Source organism: Gambusia affinis, linkage group LG11 (assembly GCF_019740435.1).
Source record: "Gambusia affinis linkage group LG11, SWU_Gaff_1.0, whole genome shotgun sequence".
NCBI lineage: Eukaryota > Metazoa > Chordata > Actinopteri > Cyprinodontiformes > Poeciliidae > Gambusia > Gambusia affinis.
Window position 1 is genome coordinate 21,428,762 of NC_057878.1, and position 23,138 is coordinate 21,451,899.

Genomic DNA, 23,138 nt, shown 5'->3' on the forward strand with positions numbered 1-23,138 from the left:
TTGCTTTGTGATTAAATCCTTTAATAATCTCAAGTGTTTAAAAGGAAGAAAACATAAAAATAAAAGCTGTAGAAAAAAAAACAAACAAACAAAAAAAAAAAAACAACTAATCAAACAGCTGATGCAAAAGGTGCAACTGACAGCGAGAACTGGAGATTTTTCCAACATCAAATGCTTTAATTTGTTAATTAGAAATTAAGAACAGAAAAATAAAAACATTTTGGACTTTTTTCCCTCCAGAAACTTAAATTTGTTTTTGAAGAGTCACAGAAATTGTTGTGAAAATTTGTATCAGTTCTGTTTACAATAGAAAAAAAATATATAAGAGCCTTTTTAGTGGCGTAAAAAAACCACTAATTTAAAATGTCTTAAATTTTCCAATTTCAGATGAGTTGATTTCTAAATATTAAAAAAATATAAATACTAATAATCAAGCTGCACTAATTTATTAAGGGCCTCAATTCAATAAATAAAGTGGTATTTAAACATTATTAGATGTGATAATTTAGATAAAAATTTATGTATCCAATATTTCAAAGATTGGTGGAAAACATTAACTGAAATTTGAATGCATTTGTAAAAAGATTTAAATGTTTTCAAAATTTACCAACTGCATGTTTAACAAATAAGAATATTTTTAATAGAAATTCAAATTACATTTAATGTTTTTCACATTGAATTACATTTTACAAATGATTGAAATAAATTCTAGATAAATATTCCAAATGTATCCAGGTATTTATTCATTTGCACACAATTCCAAATATAAATGATCACATGTATAAATGTTGATTTAAGATCCATTTATTCTTTAAATTGTCTGGTTCTTTTGGCCCTTGATGCTAATTAAGGCTTGCATGAAATCTGTTCATTTATAGACAACTACGGAAAGAGGAACTGGACATTTTCTCTGCTCAAAAATGATGACTCTTTGCTTTCAAAATGTGGAAACCTGCGTGCAATTTTATATTCAAGAAATCAAAATCTTCCTATAATGTATTCAACAGTGATTTTTATTCAAACACAACCAAAACGTTTCCTAGAAATCATCTTAAATTATTTAAAGTGGATAACAAAAGATTTTTCTATATAAAAAACAACTCAGAGATTTAAAAAAGTGGGTTTGATGCAACAAAAAACCAACTTCCTATAAGTCATTTAATCAAATAAAGCAATTTATCTTCTCTTACAGAGTTTTTTTTATTCCTAAACAAAACAAATAATTCCTTTTTTGTCCACTTTGAACATTTAAAGTGATTTTTTTCCCCCCAAACAAAACCCTCCCAAAAAGAAATCCCTTCAATTAACATCTTCCTATTAGTCCACGGTTTAAACGATTCAGTCATTTTGCTAATTAACTCTTCCTACTCCACCATGCATTATTGTAATGACAGAAATGAAGGGTGAAGATTTAAAACATAACAAAAGTGGTGTTATGCGTTTCAAAGGGAGGTAAATAAGCAATCCCTTGCCTGAGCAAGCTTGATTTAAGGCAAAGGTTAAAAATACTCCTACTGCAGTCTATGCTAACAGCTGTGTGGCTACATGAAGACAGTTGGTGGCCTTTGACCCCTGATTCTGCTGCCATTCATGCTCCACCGTGAGCTGCGTTTCGGTGTCGGGTGGGAGGAGGTCGAAACGGCACGTTTAGGAGGTCGGAGGTCGCCCGCCTTACACGTGGGAGAGAAAACGAACACTCCTAAATGTGGAAGTGAAATCCGAAAGGAGAAATGGAGGAAAAACGGGAAGTTTGTGTTTTAAATAAGGGCAGGTTTCCTCAGGTTTCACATTCAGGGTCCTTGGTGCAGCTCAGCAGACACCAGGCCGTCTGAGTCTAAGGTCAGGATTATAACTTTAAATTTAACTCATTTTTTAAAAGAATTTCCAACTAAATTAACGATTAATTTCACTTGAAATAGATTACAATGAAGCAGATGATTAGAGATGCACCGAAACATCACTCTTCAGTGAGGAAGTGTTTGCTGAAGGAAGAAAGCATAAGTCGTTTACAGAAATTTGACTTTTGTTTTGAAATGTTGACAAACTTTTGGAAACCTTCAAATTTTACCTAATATGAAAAACATCTTACCAAGTATGTTCGGTCTAGTTTCTGGAGCAAATATCTTACTACACATTCAATAATACAAAAACTAGCTCATCACAAGTAACTTTTCAGCAAGAAATAGCAGCTTGTAAATATGTAATAGTAAAAATGAATATATTCATTTTTCAAAAAGCAACAGTTCCACTGGCAGATTTTATTTAACTGTAACATGTAAAAAATGTAAGTTATAAGGTAAAAATTCTGCTAGTGGAACTAGTACTCTTTTGTTTTTAATCAATATTAAGGAATTATTGATTTAAAAGAAGCAATTATATTTAGCTGAAAAGTTACTTTTAAAGTTAGTTAGACTTGAAGTATAAAATCTAAGACATCGGCACTAAAAACTAGACCAGAAATATTTGGTAAAATTTTGTGTTTTTGCAGTGTACAATAAAGTGAAATTACTAACAGAATGCTTAAATATTAGTGAACTGTTTCTTTTGACAGCAATCATCATCTTCTTATGCTTCAAAAACACTTTTATTACCGTTAATGTTCTTAAATCAAGAGGCTTTCGCTGGAGGTTGGATGTTGGTTATGATTGGTGGATCTCCAATTGTCTTTTCACTGAATTATTTCCTATTTTTTTTGCATTTAGTTCAATAACTTTAGCCATTTTGTGGTGTAGTTGTAGAAATCTGAGCACTGTGTGAAGTGGGCTTTGAGTGAACTGATTAAGGAAAGCCAGGCTGGGCCGAAAGGCACCGATTCCCATCAGGGAATGATGGATCCTGGTGTTGGGAAGAAGCACTGCCGCTGGACAACAGAAATTAATCAGGATGTGTTGCGTGAGCTTCAATGGAATCAACAGCTGACGGGAAGTGGGCGTGGCTTTTAGAAAATGCCCTTAGGCTTATGATTCTTGTTTAATGGACTTAATTGGGAGTTTAGTGGGTTGCAGTGGGTACTGCATCTCCCCCCCTCCTTATAATCTGTGATAAACCAGAGAGCGTCATTCCCACACCTTCTCGTCTTGGTCTCTTCCTCTGCTGAAAGCAGGATTTTCTTCTCTTTTTTTGACTCTGGTGTTGGTTTTGTTTTCACAGGTGGGCCTCCTCCCCAGCCTGCCGACGGCAGGAGGAGGATGGAGTTGGGCGGGGAGTGAGACGGGGCGAGGGGGAGGGTCACAGTTTACTGGCCTTTCTTGGCCTGCGGGTCTCCGTAACTGGAGCCTGTTTTCTTCACCTCTGTGACCCCGATGAGACGGCGAATAGCTACTGAGGCTGGCAGAGGACAAAAAGAGAAGCAAACAAGGGATAAAGAGGACATCAATGTGAGCACAATGGATTATATTTTCCTTCTGGTCCAAGCGGCGCCTGTTGAACCTACCGATGATGAGGAAGGCGATGAAACCGATGATGAGGAGCGGGGAGCCGCTGACGACCACGCCACATGCCAATCTGATGAGGGGCGACAACAGGACGGTGGCCCAGAACAGGAAGTTGAGCAGCGTCCACGGGCGGCGCCGGGGGATGATTGTGGGTCCAGGGAACTTTCCTTCCTTGTTGTACTGCTCCTGTAAGGCGTCCTGACACACAAAACCATTGCATTCAACACACAAAAAGACACACACATCTACTGAAACATGCATGACGAAGGTAAAAATCCAGTTAGGTTCCATCTTACCTTCTCCTGGTAGAGCTTGTGCAGCCAGTTGGCGCACTCCTGTTCATCATCCGGAATATCCTCCACAGAAAACCGCCTGGACGGGAGAACGTCAACAATTAGAGGGATTAAAGTAAGAAATCGACCAAAAAGAAATCATCACATCAGGCAAACAGATTTATCAGAGCCGATTTACTTAACTTTGGGAGATTGGTGATCGGCCGGTACTTTCATGTTATTGATTGATCTTATCTACCTCAGCGAAGGTCTAAAATTTAGCCACTGCCCTTTTCTACTCTCACATTAGAAAGGTTTTGCTGAAAGACTGTCCCACCAGGTCATGTCTGCAGGAAGCCCTTCCAGACCAAATGGAGCGACAACAACAGCCAAATTTGCAGAACCATAACTCTGTGACTTTGCGCTATCTGAAAAATAGCAACGGTTTCTGAAAACGAATCGTTACCCTTTCCAGTCGATATCGGGTTATTACAGTAATTTCACTCCTGCCTTTTCAGGGAGTGAAATTAATCTGGGGGGGACGCTCTGTTAACAGATGAAAAATTGCGAAAATAACTTAGGCTAGATATTGAAAGTTCCAGTTGTTATGAATAAGTGGGCAAATATATTTACTCACAGGACGTTTAAAGAACTGTGTACACTTAAAATAAGCAAAAATATCCAGACGGAGGTTCACACAAAAAAAGTTGGTATTAGTCATAATCAGAATTGGCCAGAAAACTGCAATCAGTTCACCAGTACTGGTTACCAACAGTTGTAGTTATTTCTGGAACATGCCAATATTGTGAAAAATGTATAAATACCAATTTTAGTTGTTTTTGCCATCTATTCTTTTTGTTCTTACTGAATTTTATTGTAATTGCATATTAAGAGGACATGAATTTCTTTAATAAAGATTACCATCACTCATTTTAAAATATGTTTTCTCCTCACCTTTAATCACTGAAATTTCTTTAAACATAATAATTTTTAGAAGATAAACAAGTTTTCCCAGATCTTAAAAATTATCAAAGTAAACTTAATAGTTTTCCAGACTTTTGAGAAACATGTCGTGTGCAGTGTTTGCTTTCAGCCACCAGAGGGCGCTCTGCTAATTCGTCTAAATCTCAGACGGTAACCGATTTGTTTTTCCCAACCAGAAAATACTCGTAAACCAGACACATCCATACATGTCTGTCTAATCAAGATTAAACAATCAATAATGTTGTCATCGTTATGAATGGATTTCATCTTGTCTGTAGAAGAATGACTGACCAATAAAACCATTATTATGAACCCATTAAGATGCTGGAGTCCAGCCAGTTGATAAAGGACACAACTGAATGAATTTCTCATGTTTTATTAAGATAGAGAGCATAAAATGAACTCACTTAACACGCAGGTCAGCTTTGTATTTTTTGCCCTTGACGATGTCCAGCAGAGTGGGAATCTTGTTGTCCTTGAAGTTCAGAGTCACATCATACACAGCAGTGACTGTGAAACAAAGGAAAACGAAGTGAGAAAAAAAAAAAACCTGTGGGTTTTATCACAGCTTGTGGCGCACTGCACCTGTGCCTTTCAGACACTGCATCGTGGTGGTGAATCCTTTGGTTCGGGGTAGAAGGTGATACTTGAGCTTGGGGAGGCCTTTACTCTCCGCCACCTGCATGCTGATTTGGTGTTTCTTCTCGGTGAAGCGGGTTCCTTCACAGTACAGCAGAAACTGTGGAGGCAGAAGCTCAACTTATACACAAAAAACAACAAAGTGAAGGGTTTGGGTGTCCTCTTTTCTCTTGTCCCATTTAATCTGCTTGGTTGAATTACAGATCAAATGCACCTCAGCGAAACATGAGGCTAAAACAATGTCACCACCCAACCTCACAGGACCACTAAAGCTGACAGATGGAGGGCAAACCAACTTAACTTATCGGGGTAATAACGTCTGATCTGGTTACAAATAAAACTGATGCTTTTAAACATGCTGAGAAAGAGACGGATGCCGAACACAAAGACACAGGAACAGGGTTCCTGCAGGTTACATTTAAGACTTTTTAAGACCTGCATAGCGACAAACTTACAAAATAAAACCGCAAATAAATAAGTTGTAGGGATTCGCAGCAGAAGTGAGCCAAAGGCTAAGACGAACATTGTCCTGCCAACTGCTGATAAATTTGCCAATGATGGATTTAAGAAAAAGTTAGCTACCACGGACATGTTAGCAGCTAGTTAGCAGTAGCTAACTTAAACTTTTGCCTGACAGAAAAGTCCTGTGCAAAAAAATAAATAAATAAAAACGCTACTAATGTAAGAGACCAAATAGTGCAACAACATTTAAGACCATGTGACTTACATGTGTTATGCTAAGCTAAGGCTAACTTACAAAAGTAAGACCATTTAAAACTTTAATTTAGACTAATTAAGACTTTTTAAGGATGTTCGGACAGCCTGAAGGAGATAATCTAATGCTGTCTGTTTATTAACATCTACTGCAGTTTCGTACTTTAAAAACCCAGACCAACATAATAACAAGAAAAAACTCAAAATATTGGGACAATGTTAACTTTAGTCGGTTCTCTTAAATCTTTTAAGTTATTAATAAAAAGTCTTGCGGAAAATTTTAATTCAGTTATTTTTTTTATTATTGAAATAAAACTAGTAAAAAATCTCCTCGATATCTTGATAGTCTCCATTTGGACAGCAATTCTTAAAGAGATGCTCCCACTGACATGATTGAGAAGCTGCCATTTTGAAAAATACTGCAAAGATTTGACAAAGTAACTCATCTGGACTTGGATTTTTAAATTTATTTAATTTTTTCCTACCTGGCACGTTTGCCCATTTTTCCTGTCTAAATTGAAAGATTTAAGTTTTTGAATCAGTTTAGGTTACAGAAACTTAGCAATTAATTGGAATTATTGTTTTCTTTACATATTTGGAAATTTAAACAATCTTCTAGTTCCAGTGGTAAATATCCTTCAGATATTAAAGCTTTTGCTATTATTATTATTATTTCAGCCAAGAATGGTCTCTATTGTTTATCGCAATAATTTCATCCAGCAAAACTTATCACCATATATACATCTGTGATAAAATGTGTATTTAATCTTTATGTTTCAATTCAGGGAGGATATTTTATTATCTTAATTCTATCAGATGGACCTATCCGAAGAATTAATAAAACTACATTTGAATAAGAGAATGTCTACAAGTATATTACAGAGTGGGCCATAAGTTTCCATACATAGGAGAATGTAAAATGTATATTTCAGATTCCCAAGAAGATGCGTTTGAAAAAAGAGCAAAGAATTGAAATCATACTGATGGCTGGATCGGGAAGCAGTCGCATGGTTGCACAAAACTTTAACAGAAAACATGGAACGAGCGTCAGACACGACACTGTGGCAAAATTTATTTGCAAGTTTTAGAAAACTGGAAATGTTGCAGCTCAACCATGAAGTGGTCCAAGACGTGCAGCGATAACACAGAGTCCCACAAAAATAAAAACAGTTGTCCAATATAAAATGTTTATTTTTTCTATGTATGGAAACTTATGGCCCACCCTGTAGATCTAAAATGAACAACCCATCCTAGTTCAACATGCCACAACATCACTCACCCACATATATTCAGGATAATCTTTGAGCCTGTCCAGGCCTGCAAAAACCGTTTCCCTGTCCTCCTCCCACTTTCTTTTGCAGAAAACGATTTCTAGAAAGTACCAGGTCCAGCCGATCAGAGGGACCTTCAGTAGCTCGTGTTTGGCCAGCACTTTTGAACTCTAGAGGCAGGAAAGAAACTTTTACAGTTAGAACGACGTCAAAATAAAAACCTGAGCTTCCTGCCAAGGTATGTAGACACAGTTTGGAGCTTCACTGACCCCTAAGACCCCATATCTTTCACACATGGTCCAGCCACACAGGAAGTCAATTTCAAAGTTGTGGTTGAGGATGATGATGACGTGTTCCTTGCCGAACTTGTCCACCGTAGCCTGGTCGGTGTATAGGGTGCATTCTGTGCCTGACCACCACTCCAGCATCATCACCACCTCTAAAAAATAAACAAAAACAAATGACAGAATTAAACAAACTTCAAGATAAAATGTAAGAAATTCTGAATCTGTTCCAGTGTTTAAGGTCACTGTTTCAAAAATATCTGTCAGGGGTTAGCGTTAGCAGCTGAGTCACACAGTCTGTTGTGGAAGTAGGTGAAAGTTCAGCATCCAGTCTGGTGTCTGCTCTGTCACACATGCAGTAAATAAAAAAAACTCTGCAGCTCTCTTTATAGACACAGAGCCTCACACTCTGAACTTTTTCACATTTTATCACGTTAATGTAGTTTATTCATCCAACATAAGATAACATGCAATTGTGAAGTAAAGGGCAAGATGAGCGGAAACAAAGTAGAAGTGGTGCAACTTGTTTTTTCACTTCCAATATGACACCGATGTCGCAGCTATGAGAATTAGCTAATACTGATCTGATATCAGCACAAATCATACACACTTCTACCTATTTTGGAGTGTGGAATATTAGAAAATGCTTTATCAAGCGATATTACTCAGATAACAATAGGTATGAGAACAACTGATTGCTGGCTTGTTTTTTGGCCAATATCGGGTCAATATACTGCATCAGCAGGGTCATTTTCTCTCTCTATAAGATTCAGTTCAGTTTCATTCAAGTCCTGAATGAGCAATTCATGTTACAATAATTATATATATATATAAAAAACACAAAAAACTAAGGGGCAGATTATCAAAGACAATAAAGTGTCCCAAAAAAGACATCAGATCTAAATCGATACATGATAGGAAGAATACAGCAGGTTATATCATCGACAACCAACAGTTATTACTAACATCGGTAACATATGGAAGACAAATTGGAGAATTTAAAAACACAAACAGTGTGTATTTACAACCAGCTGTTGTGTGAAAGCTTCAGAGGTGCTGTTGGAGAACAACAGACAACAAATATCATAAAAACCAAGAAACACAGCAGACATGTCTGGGGTTAAGTTATAGAGAAGTTAGAACTTTGCTTGGGTTGGAGACGGGCTGGCAGTGGTTGCTAAGTAACGGCGCAACATGACTTAATATTGAGGACATTTTATAAAACGGCTCATTTTCCAAACACCACGTAGCAAAAACACCAAAATCTTACCAACTAATATCATAGCACACCTTAAATAAGACAAACCAACTTAAAAGTTACTTTTTAAGAAAGACATATTCTTGTTTTAAGTAAATAATTCCTTAATATTGATGAAATATTGGCAGATAAATTAACTTGTAAGATGGAAAAATGTCTTGCCAGTGAAAACAAATACTTTTTCATCAATACTAAGAAACTATTTACTTAAAACAATCCTCTGTATTGGCGGTCTAGCCTTTCTGTAAAACAGTGACTTGTACATGTGATTATTATCGTTTTTGTGATTGTTTTATTTTATTTCTTAAATTATTAGTATTATTTTTCTATGGGCCTGTTTGTGTCTTTAAAGGTAAAGGTAAGTATCCTCTGGTCTAATTCCTTTTCTGGTTTGAAAGAATAGGAGTCTAAAAAGTAGTTTTTCTGGATTCCAAGTTCTAATGCCTGTTCTGGGTTGCTAGACAAGTTTATGTAAGTAAGAAAGAATCCACTGGACTTCTGGGTTGCTAGATAAGTATAAGTATTCTCTGGACTTTCTAAGTATGCTCTAAATTTGTAAAAGTAATGAGTACTCAACAGTTTCTAAGTTATAATAAAAACTAAATGTTTCTGAAACCCGCCGGGTGTGTCCCAGAAGAACAAGAGGGCTTTCTTGTGCCCAGTCTTCTTGTCGAGAAAACTTTATCAACTGCATTGAGAGACTGGTTGATCAGATCCATAATTTGTAGATTTGGAGGATGTGCAAAGAAAGACTCCAAAAAATATAGAAAAAGACAGGACAAAAACAGAGCAACAGGGCAGGTATGGGCAGGGAGGGATCAGAGGAAAAAAGCGTCCGCCTTCACCGAGAGCAAGAGAGGAAAAAATAAAGCTAATGATGAATGAAGCTAAAATGTCACTTGTAAGATAGTGCACTTGAAATAAGACAAAACAAAGATATTTGCGCTGGAAACTAGACAATAATATCAAGATTTTGTGTTTTTGGCTATTGGCTGCTTTTAGAAGCAGTTTAGACTCAACTGGATGAACAAAAATGTGCATAATAGGCGTACTGTGGTGGCGTAGGGGACAGCGCGACCCACGTTTGGAGGCCTTGAGTCCTCGACGTGGCCGTCGCGGGTTTGATTCCCGGACCCGTTGATATTTACTGCATGTCTTCCCCTCTCTCCTTGCCCCTTTCCTGTCAGCCTACTTTCAAATAAGGGACACTAGAGCCCACAAAAGAACCGCTGGAGGGGAGAAAGAAAAAAAATGTGCAGAATGTGGATTTTGCCTAATGCTTCCACAAGGCTCTGTACGGCATCACAGTGGGTACAAACGTTACGCGACACGCAGCAGGAGTTTGAGGTACTCACGACTCCACAGAGAGTAGGAGAGCCTGCAGTTGATTCTGCGGTAGAGCTGCCTGTTGATGGGCCAGAGGACGCAGGTGCAGAGCTGAATGAAGTTTATGATGAGGCCGCTCACCACAAACACAAAGCCCATCAGCAGCTGCAGGATGAACAGGCTCTTCAGGTAGTCCAGGAGAGCCATGGCTGAGGAGCCTGGAGGGGCTGAACGGGCTCCTCTCTACACACCACGACCAACCTGGACACCGCACAGAACCAAACTGTTCAATTTACAGCCTCACTGGTGTTTACACCTATATTAATAATCAATTATTCAGATAATTAATCGGTTAATTGAATAAATAACTGGTAGATTTTCCACATAAGTATTTTTATACAATACTAGAAATACATTAAAAGATGTGAACATGCTAAATTAATTGTGTTTTTTTTAAATAAGAAATTAATGTAAAATGCAAAAATATAGCAATCCTTTAGTGAACGGTTCATCAGTTGTAGCATCTGCAAGTAAAAAATACTTCTAATGTGAAAAGCTCACCTTCTTGACTAAACATCAATACAATGTAGGAATAATTTGTTGACTATTTTTGGGTTAACTAATTAATAATTGGATGCAAAAAATGCTTGATTTAATGGTATTTGAACCAGGTGAAGCTAAAACTAAGCCACTAGAGGAGTTCAGGATAGAACAAATTTACAGAAAAGTGAGGTTCTTTAATCTTTAATGCAAAATTTTAAGATCTTTTGTATGGTATTGGATTAATTACTGCTCTGAGTGTGTTCTTCTTTCACCAAATTGCCTTTTTTGTCTGCATACTCCAGTTAATTAATCGATCACTAAATTAGTTGATGGTTAATCAAATAAACTGATTAATCACGAGTAAGTCAATTAATCGATTCAGCCTCAGTTTAAACTTTGATAAAATAGTGTCAACTTAAAGATGTTGCTGCCTCAGCTTTGATTCACTTCAGGCAAATATAACCACTTTCAGAAAAACAATGTTTCTTACCACGGTGGAGTTCTTTTACAAGCCGCGTTTACACGGCCCGTCAGCCAAAACCACGGACCTGTGAACAGACAGCAGATCAGAGAATGAAGAGACACATTAAGAAACAGTGATACTTATACCAACTTATTTAAAACAACAAAAGTATAAAATAGTTTCTTTTTTCCAGAATGTGCTACAAGACAAAAGGACTTAAAGAGTGAGTAGTAAGTAGGTTTGTTTCATCATTATAAAACTTATTAAAGACACAAATAGGCTCATATGAAAAAAAAAATTAAAAATAAAAATAATACAAAAAGACAGACGTTTGTTTGTTTGAATTCCCATTTGCCTTTGCTGTAACAACGTAGCCATTATTACAAAAACAGTTACACACCTGCAAGATTTTTCCTCCTTTTCTACTTTGTTTCAGTAAAATATTGTATGCAGGTTAAATGAAAGGACTTCCAATAAAATTACAGCTTCTGGTGGCGTTTAAACTGACAATTTTGTTCCATAGTTCAAAGCTAATAGATAACGGGATGCACTCTCTAGTTGTTTAAAAGTTTTTGTTAATATTGTGAAAACATGATGGTTTTACTGGGGATATGCTGTGAGAATTGCATAATGTGGCATTGGGACTTGCAGCAAAAATAAATAAATAGATAAATAAAAGCAGAGGTTATTTATTTTTTGCATTTAAGCGACTTCAGTTCTGAGGTGAAGAAATCTGAGCTTCTCAAATTCTCATCTGGGAAAAAAAGATTTTCTTTTCATTATAGCACCTCAAACCCCTCAAAAAATCCATATTTTCAAAACCAATTACTTGATGATATGGATTCTGGGTTACTATGGTGGTGAAGAATAAGACATTATGGCAGAAATAATAAACGATTCTATAAGCAGATAATGTCCATTTGCAGGGTTAAGTGACTTGTACTATAAATACTAGATCAATTTAGTAAAATTATATAAAAAGTTAAAACCTGTGTTCAGAAAAGCAGCCAACACACAATAGCAGCAAGGGAAGTAATGTAGGTCAAATGTACAATTACAGCGTTTGTACTGAGGCGACTGCACAACACACAATACTGAATGGACTGTTCCCACATCTGCAGCAAAGCCCATTAAAGTGTAGGTTAAGCCCGTTTTAACGCGGTTCCGACCAACATTTCTAATCTGTTATCTTGTAGAAACCCCACAGTTCCTCAGGGACGCTCCACTATTCTGTAGGGTTATTCCACCACAGCTTAAAGAGGAAAATATTTTTTATCCCAAACACTATTTACAGGAGATCCTCTTCTCATATTCTAAATAGATTACAAAAAAGGTTTCAAAGTGTTTAGAAACCCACTGCAGTCCTTTTCTGGATATAAATCCATCACTGCCATGAGTTAAATTTAATAGCAGCTACACCTGAGCAGCTCGCAATGAATCAGACATATTTTGAAACAAATGCAAAATTTTTTGAGTATTTAACAACAAGTCACACAATAAAGGCCAATCCCTATTGTGAGCAACAAGCCACAACTTCTTCAAATGTGTAAAAATCAACCAGCAACTGTTTGGTTGCAGTCTGAAGTGTTACGCAAATACAAGTTTTCAGCTCTCTTTTATTAACTGGTATCTATTCTGTAAATAACGCTTAGCTAGAGTTGCATTTATTTAGTTTGAGGGTTAAGTAAGGTAATAGTAAAATATTGTCTATTAATTCAATTATAACCAAAGGAAAGCATCAACTTTTAAACACTTAAATAGACTTATTTTACATTTCATGTTGCTGTGAACAGCGCCGAGAAGAAAAAATCTATTGTGATTAATCGTCAACTAATTTAGCAATCAACTGATTGCTAATTGGCGTACACAGTCTCAGAACAAAAATAAATTAAATATATACAGAAACTGCAAAATGTATATATACACATTATGCATTTAAAATATATTTTAAATATTTCAGCTTCACCCGGTTCAGATTTACAAAAGGAAAGTTGTGTCATTGCATTTTAGAAAATAAAATGTTTATTTTAAAAAGTAATTAAATGTGTTTATTTGCATATTTTAATGCATTTCTAACACTGTATAAAAAAAAGGCCTGAGTGTTTTAATGAAAAATCTGTAGAATTGTTTTTTATCCATTAATCAATAAACCATCAAAATAATCAACAGATTAATCATTTACTAAATTAATTGTTAGTTGCAGCCCTGGAATAGAGGCAGCTTGAATTTAGGCCAAATAGATGTTATGAAGCCAGACTGTTGCAGGTAGGGGAGAGGTATTTTCCAGCGCAATCAAACCCACACACACACACACACACACACACACCAAGCTACCTAATACACACAGAAGGGATAGAAACGTGAAGCAACCCTGTGTGAGGAAAAAAAAGCTACAAATTAAATTCAAATTCATTGCAATGTAGGTCAAATTTTGAGGCCAGTAAATGCAGAAGTGTTCAAACACGCAGCATTGCGTTGGTTCCTGTACTGAGAGCTCACTATCAGTTTAATCGAGCACAGATATCTCAGCATGGTCCTACAAACGTGACCTTTGTGACAATGACAGCTATATTACGAAACATTTTATCTGAAAGGCCAAGAAAGCTGGTGATTAATAGACGTATACGAACATAAGGAAGGTGCAACCACAACCAGAAAGAGGAATGGGAGGACAAATCAATGCCTAGAATGCCAAGCAAACTTAAAAGATGACTGTTTAAACACATTATTCACTGGAAAATTCACTGGTTTCAATAAGTTTCACCAATTTAATGAAATCTAGAACTTTTCAAAGATCAAAATTACATAAATTTCAGACCCACATGAATTTTAGAAACCATAACTTTCATTAAACTTGCTTGATAATTTAAGAAAGTTGCATATTATTTTATTAAATCAGTGTTTTTTGCCAGCTACAACAGACTTCATATCGGCTACGCAACAAATTTAAGCCAACTTATCATAAATCATAAATTCATATTTTCAAGATGAGCCTCGTTATAGATTAACACTCTGGTCATCACAATTATAAGAACCAACGTTGGATTTGATTATCTAAGTAGGCCAGTTTCAGTAGTTTTTAAAGTACTTTTCATTAAAAGGCACAGTTGCTATGGTGTGTAGTCATGGCAACAGTGTTTTTACAATTGGGAGCAGATGATTAGCATCTCAAAAGCTCAAATAAAATCTGAACTGAAAATTATGGTTCGTGGATGCAGAGCATTCAGTCAGAGGCATCCATACATCTGTTGTGAGAATGACTGCTACTGGAGAGCCTTTCTTCCTCAGCATTACCATCCATAAAGAGGCTTTGAATATATTTATATATGTGTGTGTTACAACATTAATTTTCCATTTCGGATAAATAAAGTATTTCTGAATTGAAGTTAAGGAGAAAATAAAAACCACCAGCTGTAGATTAGGAAAGTGGAATTTAAATTTTATTCACAAATTAATCACCTTTTGTGAAATGATTATCAATGATGGTAAAAACCGTAATGTACGACATAAAGTCAGAGACTTGCAAAAACAAATATTATATGATAAAATAAAACTGATCAGTTAGACCAAATTAGTCCACCAGTTACATTGTAGCACAATAAAAGCAACAAAACTAACAATACTAACTAGGTCGTCTAACTGAGGGAAGAAACTAACGATTATTTTAGTAATCAAATATTCTGAGGATTAATTGGATGATCAGAATTGCAGATTTTCCATTTAAGCACTTATAGTGTTAGAAATGCATTAAAAGATGCAAATAAGCAAATAATTGTAGAATAAGAAACCAATGTTATTTCCTAAAATGCAATAACATAGCATTCGTTTAGTGAACACAAATGTCAAAAAGTTCCTGGTAAGAGATTTATTTTTATTTTCTTACAAATTTTGAACAAAGACAAAGCAAAAGACGACATGTATTTATAGACAAAGAACATTTTTTTTATCGTAAATGCAATACATATACATCTTGGCGCTACTGCAAATAGCAGCCAACGATGAATCAATTACTAAATTAGTTGACAATTGATTAATCGTGACTAATTCGATTAATCGATTCACTACTAGATGATTTTGCATTACAACAAAATGTTTTTAATGCTTAAAACTAAGATGAATGAATTCAAAACTTTACACAAACCTTGTAAATAAGTTCCCTTTTGCTCCGATTAGTCCCAGAAAAACTGAAACCGCACCAAAGTTAACTTCATGTGAACCGAAACTCATGTCCTTCCATTGCTTAAAAGACTATCAGAAAATCATTCATTTTCCAGCCTCTCTCACATTTGTCAAAAACATAAATTAAAATTTTAAACTAATACATAACATCCAGGTTTATCAGATTTTTACAATCAGGAGTAAAATTTCTACTTCATTGTTGCTCACCGTCCACAGTCAGCCGCTGTGTTTCATCTCAAGCTGCCCTGCAGAAACTGTTTGCTGCTGCGACATGCCGCGCTGCAGAATGAGGCATTTCCAAATGAATCATGAACTTTGCTCTCATTTCTCTTACAGACACGCCCTTCTTATCCCATCAGTGTGATGCCACACACAGCACCTACAAAACACTCAACTTCAACAAATCTCTTCACAGACAGCTTAAATAACTACTATACTAAAACCAAAATGTATTTTAAGCTTAATAATGACATTTATACACATTGAACAGTTCTGCAGTGCAGCTTTCTTTTATCAGTCAACAGAACAGAGAAAAACTGGTTCATTTGTAAACAAGAGCTTTTCTTATCAGACTGCTCCACTCCTTTACCATGACAGAAACTTACTCCCTTCTTGCTCAGCAGAATATCTCCAATGTTGTAGGGTTTTTTTTCACAAAAACAACCAGGTAATCTCATTGAGGAAGACCTCACATCATGAAAACAGTCCCCAGGTAACTGCAGCTGTGTGGGTAATTATATTTTTCTGCTTATAATCAGAACAAACTGCTATAAATACAACAATCATACATATTGGATAAATGCCAGCAATTTGGAGCAGCAATACAAACAAAAGGTTAGTGACATTTTTTTCTTTTACTTGATCAAGACTGTTAAAATGTCCATTTGGACCATTTTCCCATAATTTGAATTTCTTCTAATCTGCATCAATTGGTTCACAGTAAGGTTTTTTCCTCCATAGTTCCTTATAATGCCTATTTTACCAGCTACTAGAAGTATTTTAACCAAATATCTGTCCCTTTTTTGTACATTTTCTTCAGATAAATTACACAGATGTAATGTTCATATTAATCTTGTAGCCAAGTATTTTCAATAGTGAATTATTTAACACCAAGTTGGTGTTAAATAATTGTATCACATTTCCAAAAGATGTGGGCAAGATAATCCTATAATTTTCCACAATCTCACCAATGAGGTACATTTTTACTTTTAGCATAAAGAGTTTTATTTGAGATTTTCATATTAAATTCTGATTCTTGTTTCTCTTTTATGTATTTGGTGAAAAATTTGTTTATGATCAACTTTTTATACAGACTGGATATGATTCTAACTTTATTTCCTTTATACGAGTTGATTATTACTTTGAATTGACGGTTAATTAAAAAGCTAAATGAGTGACTGAATGATGAGAATCTGAAAAGATCTAATAAGGAACGTCAACGTCCTGTGCAGTTTGGAAAATATAGACGTGTTTAAAGCCGTCGCAATAAGCAATCAATCAATGAAGCTCAATAATTTCCATTCTGATGATTAATATTTTGTTTACTGAGGCTTCATAACCCTTTTAATTTATTGCTTTGCTTGCGTGTGGTTTTCCTTTCCATTTTATTTATTGCTTTTGGTTGTTGTGTTTTATTTTGAATATTTAAAATATCTTCCAAATCCAGTGTTTATTGGTCTTTGACAGGATGAACTTGCATTATTAATTTTAATAATGCATTATTGTGCCATTATTAGTATTTTTCTTGAAAACTGTCTCAGAATAATATAACTTCTGGGACAATTTATCGCCCAGTAAAAGTAGTTATTGACAGGCCTAGTAAAGGTAATTTTATTTATATAGAACATTTTCAGCAACAAGGCAATACAAAGTGCTTTACAGAAATTAAAAGAAAACAAACCAAAGGAAAGAGCAAAAAAAGAAAAATAATCTAATGTTGATGTAAAGAATGTAAACTAGATACTCGATATGCTCATGAATTATGGGTGCAAAAACAAAAACACACACAGGTGGTTTGGTGTAAAAAGATGCTTGGATGGACAGAATGAAAACAGGCCCCACTTGTGAGAGGCTGGAGGAAAGATAAGTAATGCTGACTGGGTTAAAGCTGCTTAAGGCTGGGCAGCTGCCTCTGCTCTACATCACCTGAACATGGCTACTAAAAATAATAACCTGCATTTCTACCAACATTCACCGCCAGAAAAGCTGCGCAAATACCAAACAAACCAGAGGAAAGGTGAGACACTTTGGAACTGGTTTAACTTTTAAAATTGTATTAAACCTGTCACAATAAACAAGTAAATTAATTGCATGATAAATTAAATTGTAACCAAAAATTATACTCAAGTAAGTAAAAAAGTATTTTAGTAGCATGTTTATTAAAGTAATAAGTAACTGAGGTTATTAGCGTTTAATATTTAAAAATTACATGATCAGATAGAACAAAATATAAATTTAAATGGAAATTTTTTAATTTTAAGGGCAAAAATGACAAAAGTAACAAAATCAGGGAATTTTTTTGTATCAGTTTCTATCAATGAGACATTTAACAAATGCTGCAGGTGTGTGTCAGTGTCTGGTGAATTTTTGGTTAAAATATGTTTGCTTTTCATTCAGTGGGAAGAAAATCCAGAAAATTTACTCAAGAGTAGAAATACTTCATAATGAAATTACTCAACTAAAAGTTAAAAGTACAGCGTAGCAAAATACGCTGTACTTTGCTACGCTGTAATTTTTTTTTTCAAAAGAGTTACTCAAGTAAATGTAACAGAATAAATGTAACTAGTTACTACACAACTCTCATTAAAAAACAAGTTCAATAATTTCCATTTACAGGATTTATTGTTTTCCTCTTTCTATCAAAAACTAGCCATTTTTTGGAAAGACAAATTTCATAATTCACCTTATTTATTTTGATTATGTCTTCCAGTTGCAGTGTTAAATATCCATTTGCATTTAAAGTTTATTCATAATTGACAATGTATTTTTTCATTATTATTTCATCACTACTGCATGACTTGAAATGGTCTCAAAACAACAATGTTATCGTTTATCACGATAACGTTTGAGGTAATTTATCACCCAGCAAAATTTGAAAAAAGGACACAAGATGTTCCAGACCGCTTTAAAAAAATATGCAATAAATGACATCTTTCTGCCAATCGACCATATATGCTGAACTTACCAGTAGACATAGTAGGCCATGGCCATGAACACCATCGCCCCACAGATCCCAGTAAAGATCATCACAGCGCTCTGGTTCAGCATTTTGGCTCTTTATTTGCCACCAAACTCAAAACCAAAGTAAATAATGTGAAAGTAGAAGCCTGCGGAGAGCAGCGGACGGTCACAGGCTGGCCTGCTTCATAGCCATGATAATCCCAGAGCAGGAAAAACGGGAGATTATGATGATGACAGCAGAATACAGCCAGATCCCAGGACCTGATGGAGGAACTGCCTGATCAACGTGGGCGCCAAGTAAAGCATTACCCATCAGCAGCAGGGAGAAAAATCACCAAAATAAAGGCATTTCCCTCATGGAGAGAAGTAAAAACCAAATGAATAACCTCTAAAGAGGATCGTAATGGATGGTTTCCTTGAGAAAGGCAGCAGCAGCTACACATGTACAGTAAGCAGAGTCTTGGATTCCCATCCTCTAATCCAGTGGATCAGATTAGTGCTGATTACCAGGCTATGTGCACCCTGAATATGTCACATTGCATTAACATTAACAGAACCAGAGTTCTGCTCTACCAGGAAGCCAATGGGATCAGTTACGGTACAACAACCACTCTGTTAATTTCCTACATAAATATCAGCTTCTGATAGGGTTTATCGTATCGTTTATCATGATACATGTATTATTGTTATGATAAATTCAGATTATTGATGTTTAAACCCTCACAAAACTGTCTGTAATGTTGGGATTGGTCATTTTACTCTTTTCTTTATTAATATGTAAAGCGCACCAGACAATAATGCGCATTAAGTGAAACAAAACAGATAAGTCAGTTAGTCAAAGCAGTATTTGTGGAGCTATGATCACCGAGTGCACCATTTGCCGTTTTCCAATCGATTAGTTCAATCAATTAACAAGCCTGACCTGCTGATTGAGATTACTGTAGTGTGCAAATTTTACAAAAATGAAACTAAAATACATCTCAATGCAGAACGTGTTGCCCAATGAAATCGCCAATGCTGATGGCAGCAACCACAATCCATAGTCCTAAAGTATTTGTCAAAGTTAGAAAGCTGGAAATAATAGTTTTCTAAAGCGATTAAAAATAGTTTTCAATGTATTTTTCATCCGATAGTTGAATAACCTAAATAGTAAATAAAAATTAATTTGTTGTGTATTTATTCAATAATTTAGCAGCAAAAATGGTTTTTGAAATGAAAATGTTGCTTTTTTTGTCAATAGTTTTTAATTAAAATGTGAATAAATACAGAGCATTTAACTTGACTACAATTTTTATTTAAGTCCTACCACTACTAAAAATAAAACCCTCCACAATAGGAAGTTTGAAATGTGAGTTCTAGCTAAATATAGTAGCACTTTGCACCTTATGGTTCGATAACCTAAATAAAAAATTTTAAATAAATTTGCTTGATGAGCTCATATGTGTATTTATTCAACAATTTAGCAACAAAAATGTTTTTTTGAATTGAAAATGTTGCTTACTTTGTCAATAATTTTTAATTAAAATGTGTTTAATTACATATTACCTTGCAATTAACTTTTAATGAAGTCCCGCCGCTACTAAAAATTAAAATCTCTGTAATGTGAATTAAAGCTAAATATTTACACGCCGTCATCCTTGCGTGTTTGTGACAACAGCATCAGATAGAAACCGCTGGATGTTTTTTCCTGGTTTTTATAAGCCGGCGGACACAAACCGTCACAGCAGGAACGTGTTAAAGGTCACAGAACCGTCCGGAGGCTCCGCAACCAGAACCAGATAAAAATACATTGTGATCAGTGGAGAGTGAATTCTGTTCATGTTTCACTGCCCTCACCCTCTGCATTAATGCTCCGCCCTGAACCCAAACCACCTTAAGGAATACCGCCGTGTATTTTAAGGCTGCACTTACACTACAGCCAAACGTTTCCATCGTCCGTGAGCAAAAATAGCAGCCAGAGAGTTTTTAGTTTCAGGGCTACAGCAGACAGACACAGAGAAGCACAGCAACAAATCCAGACGGATCAGAGACATAATTATGCACGTAATGTCACAAATAAATACATTTGTTTTGCTACAGTCATTTTAAAACTATGTGCATTTTATCAGATCTAAATTACATACTTTTCTAGAATTAATTTTCTTATTTTTTGGTGGGAATGAACCCTAAATGTTTGTCCTTCAAAAAATGCATTTCATAAAGACAAAAAACCCTGTATGTTTAAAAATAACTAACACTAAAAACGCTAAAAGTAATAAGCCATGATAAAGCTGACTGATACCAAAAACTATTTTATCGCTTATTAAATAAATAGATAAAAAAGAGCCCTATCTATTTCTGGGTTATTCCTGAATAACATCAGACATGCAAATGGTCAAAGCTAATCGGCCCTGCAATCCTAAAACACGATTATAGCCCCTTTAAAGCCGCCTCAGCACTTTGCATGGATGTGGCCACACTAATGGGCTGTGCAGTGACTGATAACACTGGAGGTTCCCTACATGCCTCGTTTCTGTTTTGGGGGAAATGGGAGGATTAATGGCAAAAGGGTGAAGTTACTGCTACGAGTACAAACGGCTAAAGTTGCCGTCATCCTTCAGCTAACTGCATTAATGAAAGAGTAAAGATAAGGTCTTATCAATGTTTATACACCTCAAAGTCCTACAGGCCAACACTGAGCTTGATAGGAGGATCAACGGGTTACTACTATGTGTCTGCATGGGAGTGAACTTAGCACAAACGCTCTTCGCAGAAGCTTTAATTTGAACTTGGATATTTTTCTCAGCAGCAAAACAAATAATTACTTTCCAAACTTTGGTATATGGCTCAAAAAACAGGCTGTTGGATATTTAAGAGCTCAATTAAACAAGACTGAACATTCAAAGACCAAGTATTTCACAACCTCAGGATGGAATAAAATTAATATTTTTCACAATTAAGCTATTTTAAACAACAAGCCATTTCTAATAGTGTCATTTTTTCTATTATATGATGCAGCTTTTATGCACTTTACCGCATAAATTTTACCAAAATAACATGTGCATTAGCCAAAAGAGATTAAAAAAAAGCAATTATGCCACAGGTAGGGCTGTCACAATAAGACATTTTGCTAAACAATAAATTGCTCCAGACGTTATTGCGATAAACGATGATATTGTTTTCAATGGTAATAGCACAATAAAGCAAGAAGGCATTCTCAAAGATCAATAAACTTTAAATTCAAATGAATATTTAACACAAGAACTGGAAAACATTTTAAGTATCCAAAATTAATAAACAAAGCAACAAATAAAATGTAGTCTCTAAACAAAATTATCCTTCAAATAATGTCTAGTTGAGACCAATTCACCAGAGTGAAGAGCATCATCGTTTAGTTTTTGTCAGAAAGAGAGAAAAGTGAAAATTATTGAAATTGTTTTAATTTATCATGCGATTTATGATATTATTGCTGTTATTGCGACAGGCCTAGTCATTGGCTTTCCGAATGCAAATTAATCAGGAAAATCTGAGAGGAACAAACACACTTCCCCATATAAACTGTAGTAGTAACATAGTTTCTGGTGCAAATTCTTTTTATAAAAGTTACAACAAAACCGTAACTTAACACTGTGCATGGTAACATTCTCCTACAAGTCACAATATTGCTTTCAGGCAAACAAAAAAAATTAAAAATGCCTTAGTTTTAAGATATGACATTCCAGCACTGAACAGTGCACTGGTTCATGCAGAATGAAACGAACTCCAGTAACCTTTCTGCTGCTGTGAGTGTTGCAGCATAGGTCACTAGAAAACATAGCCTGTCATGACTAACTGTGTGCAACTCCAGCTTTACAGCATGTGCCTCTAAACGTAACGCTGCGCCACGACAGCCTTGATAAACTGGGCAGCACTGACAAAGCTTATCTTATCACACACACATGGCTTACTGCGGTTTGAGTAAATGGGTAGATAACTTACAAACTGACTTAAAAACACATGACATTCGTTTGTTAATAATAATAAGAAGAAGAAGAAGAACTGCCACATTATCGCCATTATGCAAATGAATGAAATCTGACAGGGAACTCTAACATAAAATTGCTGCAACTCAGAAGAAGGAAGCTAGCGACACATGCTAGCATGCTAAGTTAGCTAAATTTATGTCGCAACCCGCAAAAAATATGTTTGAAATGACTAAAGGATGAGTTGCTTTATCTATCCATTATCTGATAATAAACAACAACTTTTCCCACACTGACTGCATCATGTCTTAATTGTAAACTGGAGCTAAGCTAAGCTAGTTAGCTGCTGACATTAGCAGCCGGAGTCAGTAACGGGTCCCTGCTCTTACCTGCAGGAGGATCAGTCTGAAGTCGGTGGGTTTAGCGACACTTCCCTCCGCTTTTTGCTCCCTCCGAGGGCGAAAAATGCATCTGTAAATGAACGCTGCGTGCCTGCTCCTCCTCTGCCTGCAAAAATATGCAAAAAAATGAGTTGAAGTAACCGGATTTAGACGAGCGCTATTGTTTGTCCGTAAAAGCAGCAGCAGCAGCACATTTCCTCAAAGCCCAGTTTAAGGTAGCTGCTGGTCCCACATCCGGTCCAGCCCCTC

The 23,138-nt window shown here is 35.7% G+C and overlaps 1 protein-coding gene across 2 annotated transcripts; it reads right to left on the reverse strand.

The window, feature by feature from the left end:
- On the reverse strand, positions 1–23,138 carry agpat3 (1-acylglycerol-3-phosphate O-acyltransferase 3). Of its 2 annotated transcripts, none has more exons than XM_044131995.1 (10): positions 22,878–23,138; positions 11,216–11,273; positions 10,212–10,443; positions 7,584–7,753; positions 7,323–7,484; positions 5,276–5,429; positions 5,098–5,200; positions 3,731–3,806; positions 3,434–3,632; positions 1–3,327 (listed from the first exon to the last, which is right to left on the reverse strand). In XM_044131995.1, exons 3-10 carry the CDS (start codon positions 10,387–10,389, stop codon positions 3,236–3,238), a joined length of 1,134 nt encoding a protein of 377 aa, XP_043987930.1. In that variant the 5' UTR covers positions 10,390–10,443; positions 11,216–11,273; positions 22,878–23,138; the 3' UTR covers positions 1–3,235. The 2 variants fall into 2 exon arrangements, with proteins under 2 accessions (XP_043987930.1, XP_043987931.1); XM_044131996.1 differs by lacking the exon at positions 22,878–23,138 and adding an exon at positions 15,575–15,655.

Excerpts from the sequence above, each read along its gene's own strand:
- agpat3 (XM_044131995.1), bottom strand. The coding sequence starts at position 10,389 with ATGGCTCTCCTGGACTACCTGAAGAGCCTGTTCATCCTGCAGCTGCTG. Across the intron at positions 7,754-10,211 it reads CTCCTACTCTCTGTGGAGTC|AGGTGGTGATGATGCTGGAG; the intron begins GTGAGTACCTCA and ends TTTATTTTTTAG. Across the intron at positions 5,430-7,322 it reads ATTATCCTGAATATATGTGG|TTTCTGCTGTACTGTGAAGG; the intron begins GTGAGTGATGTT and ends CTGCCTCCACAG.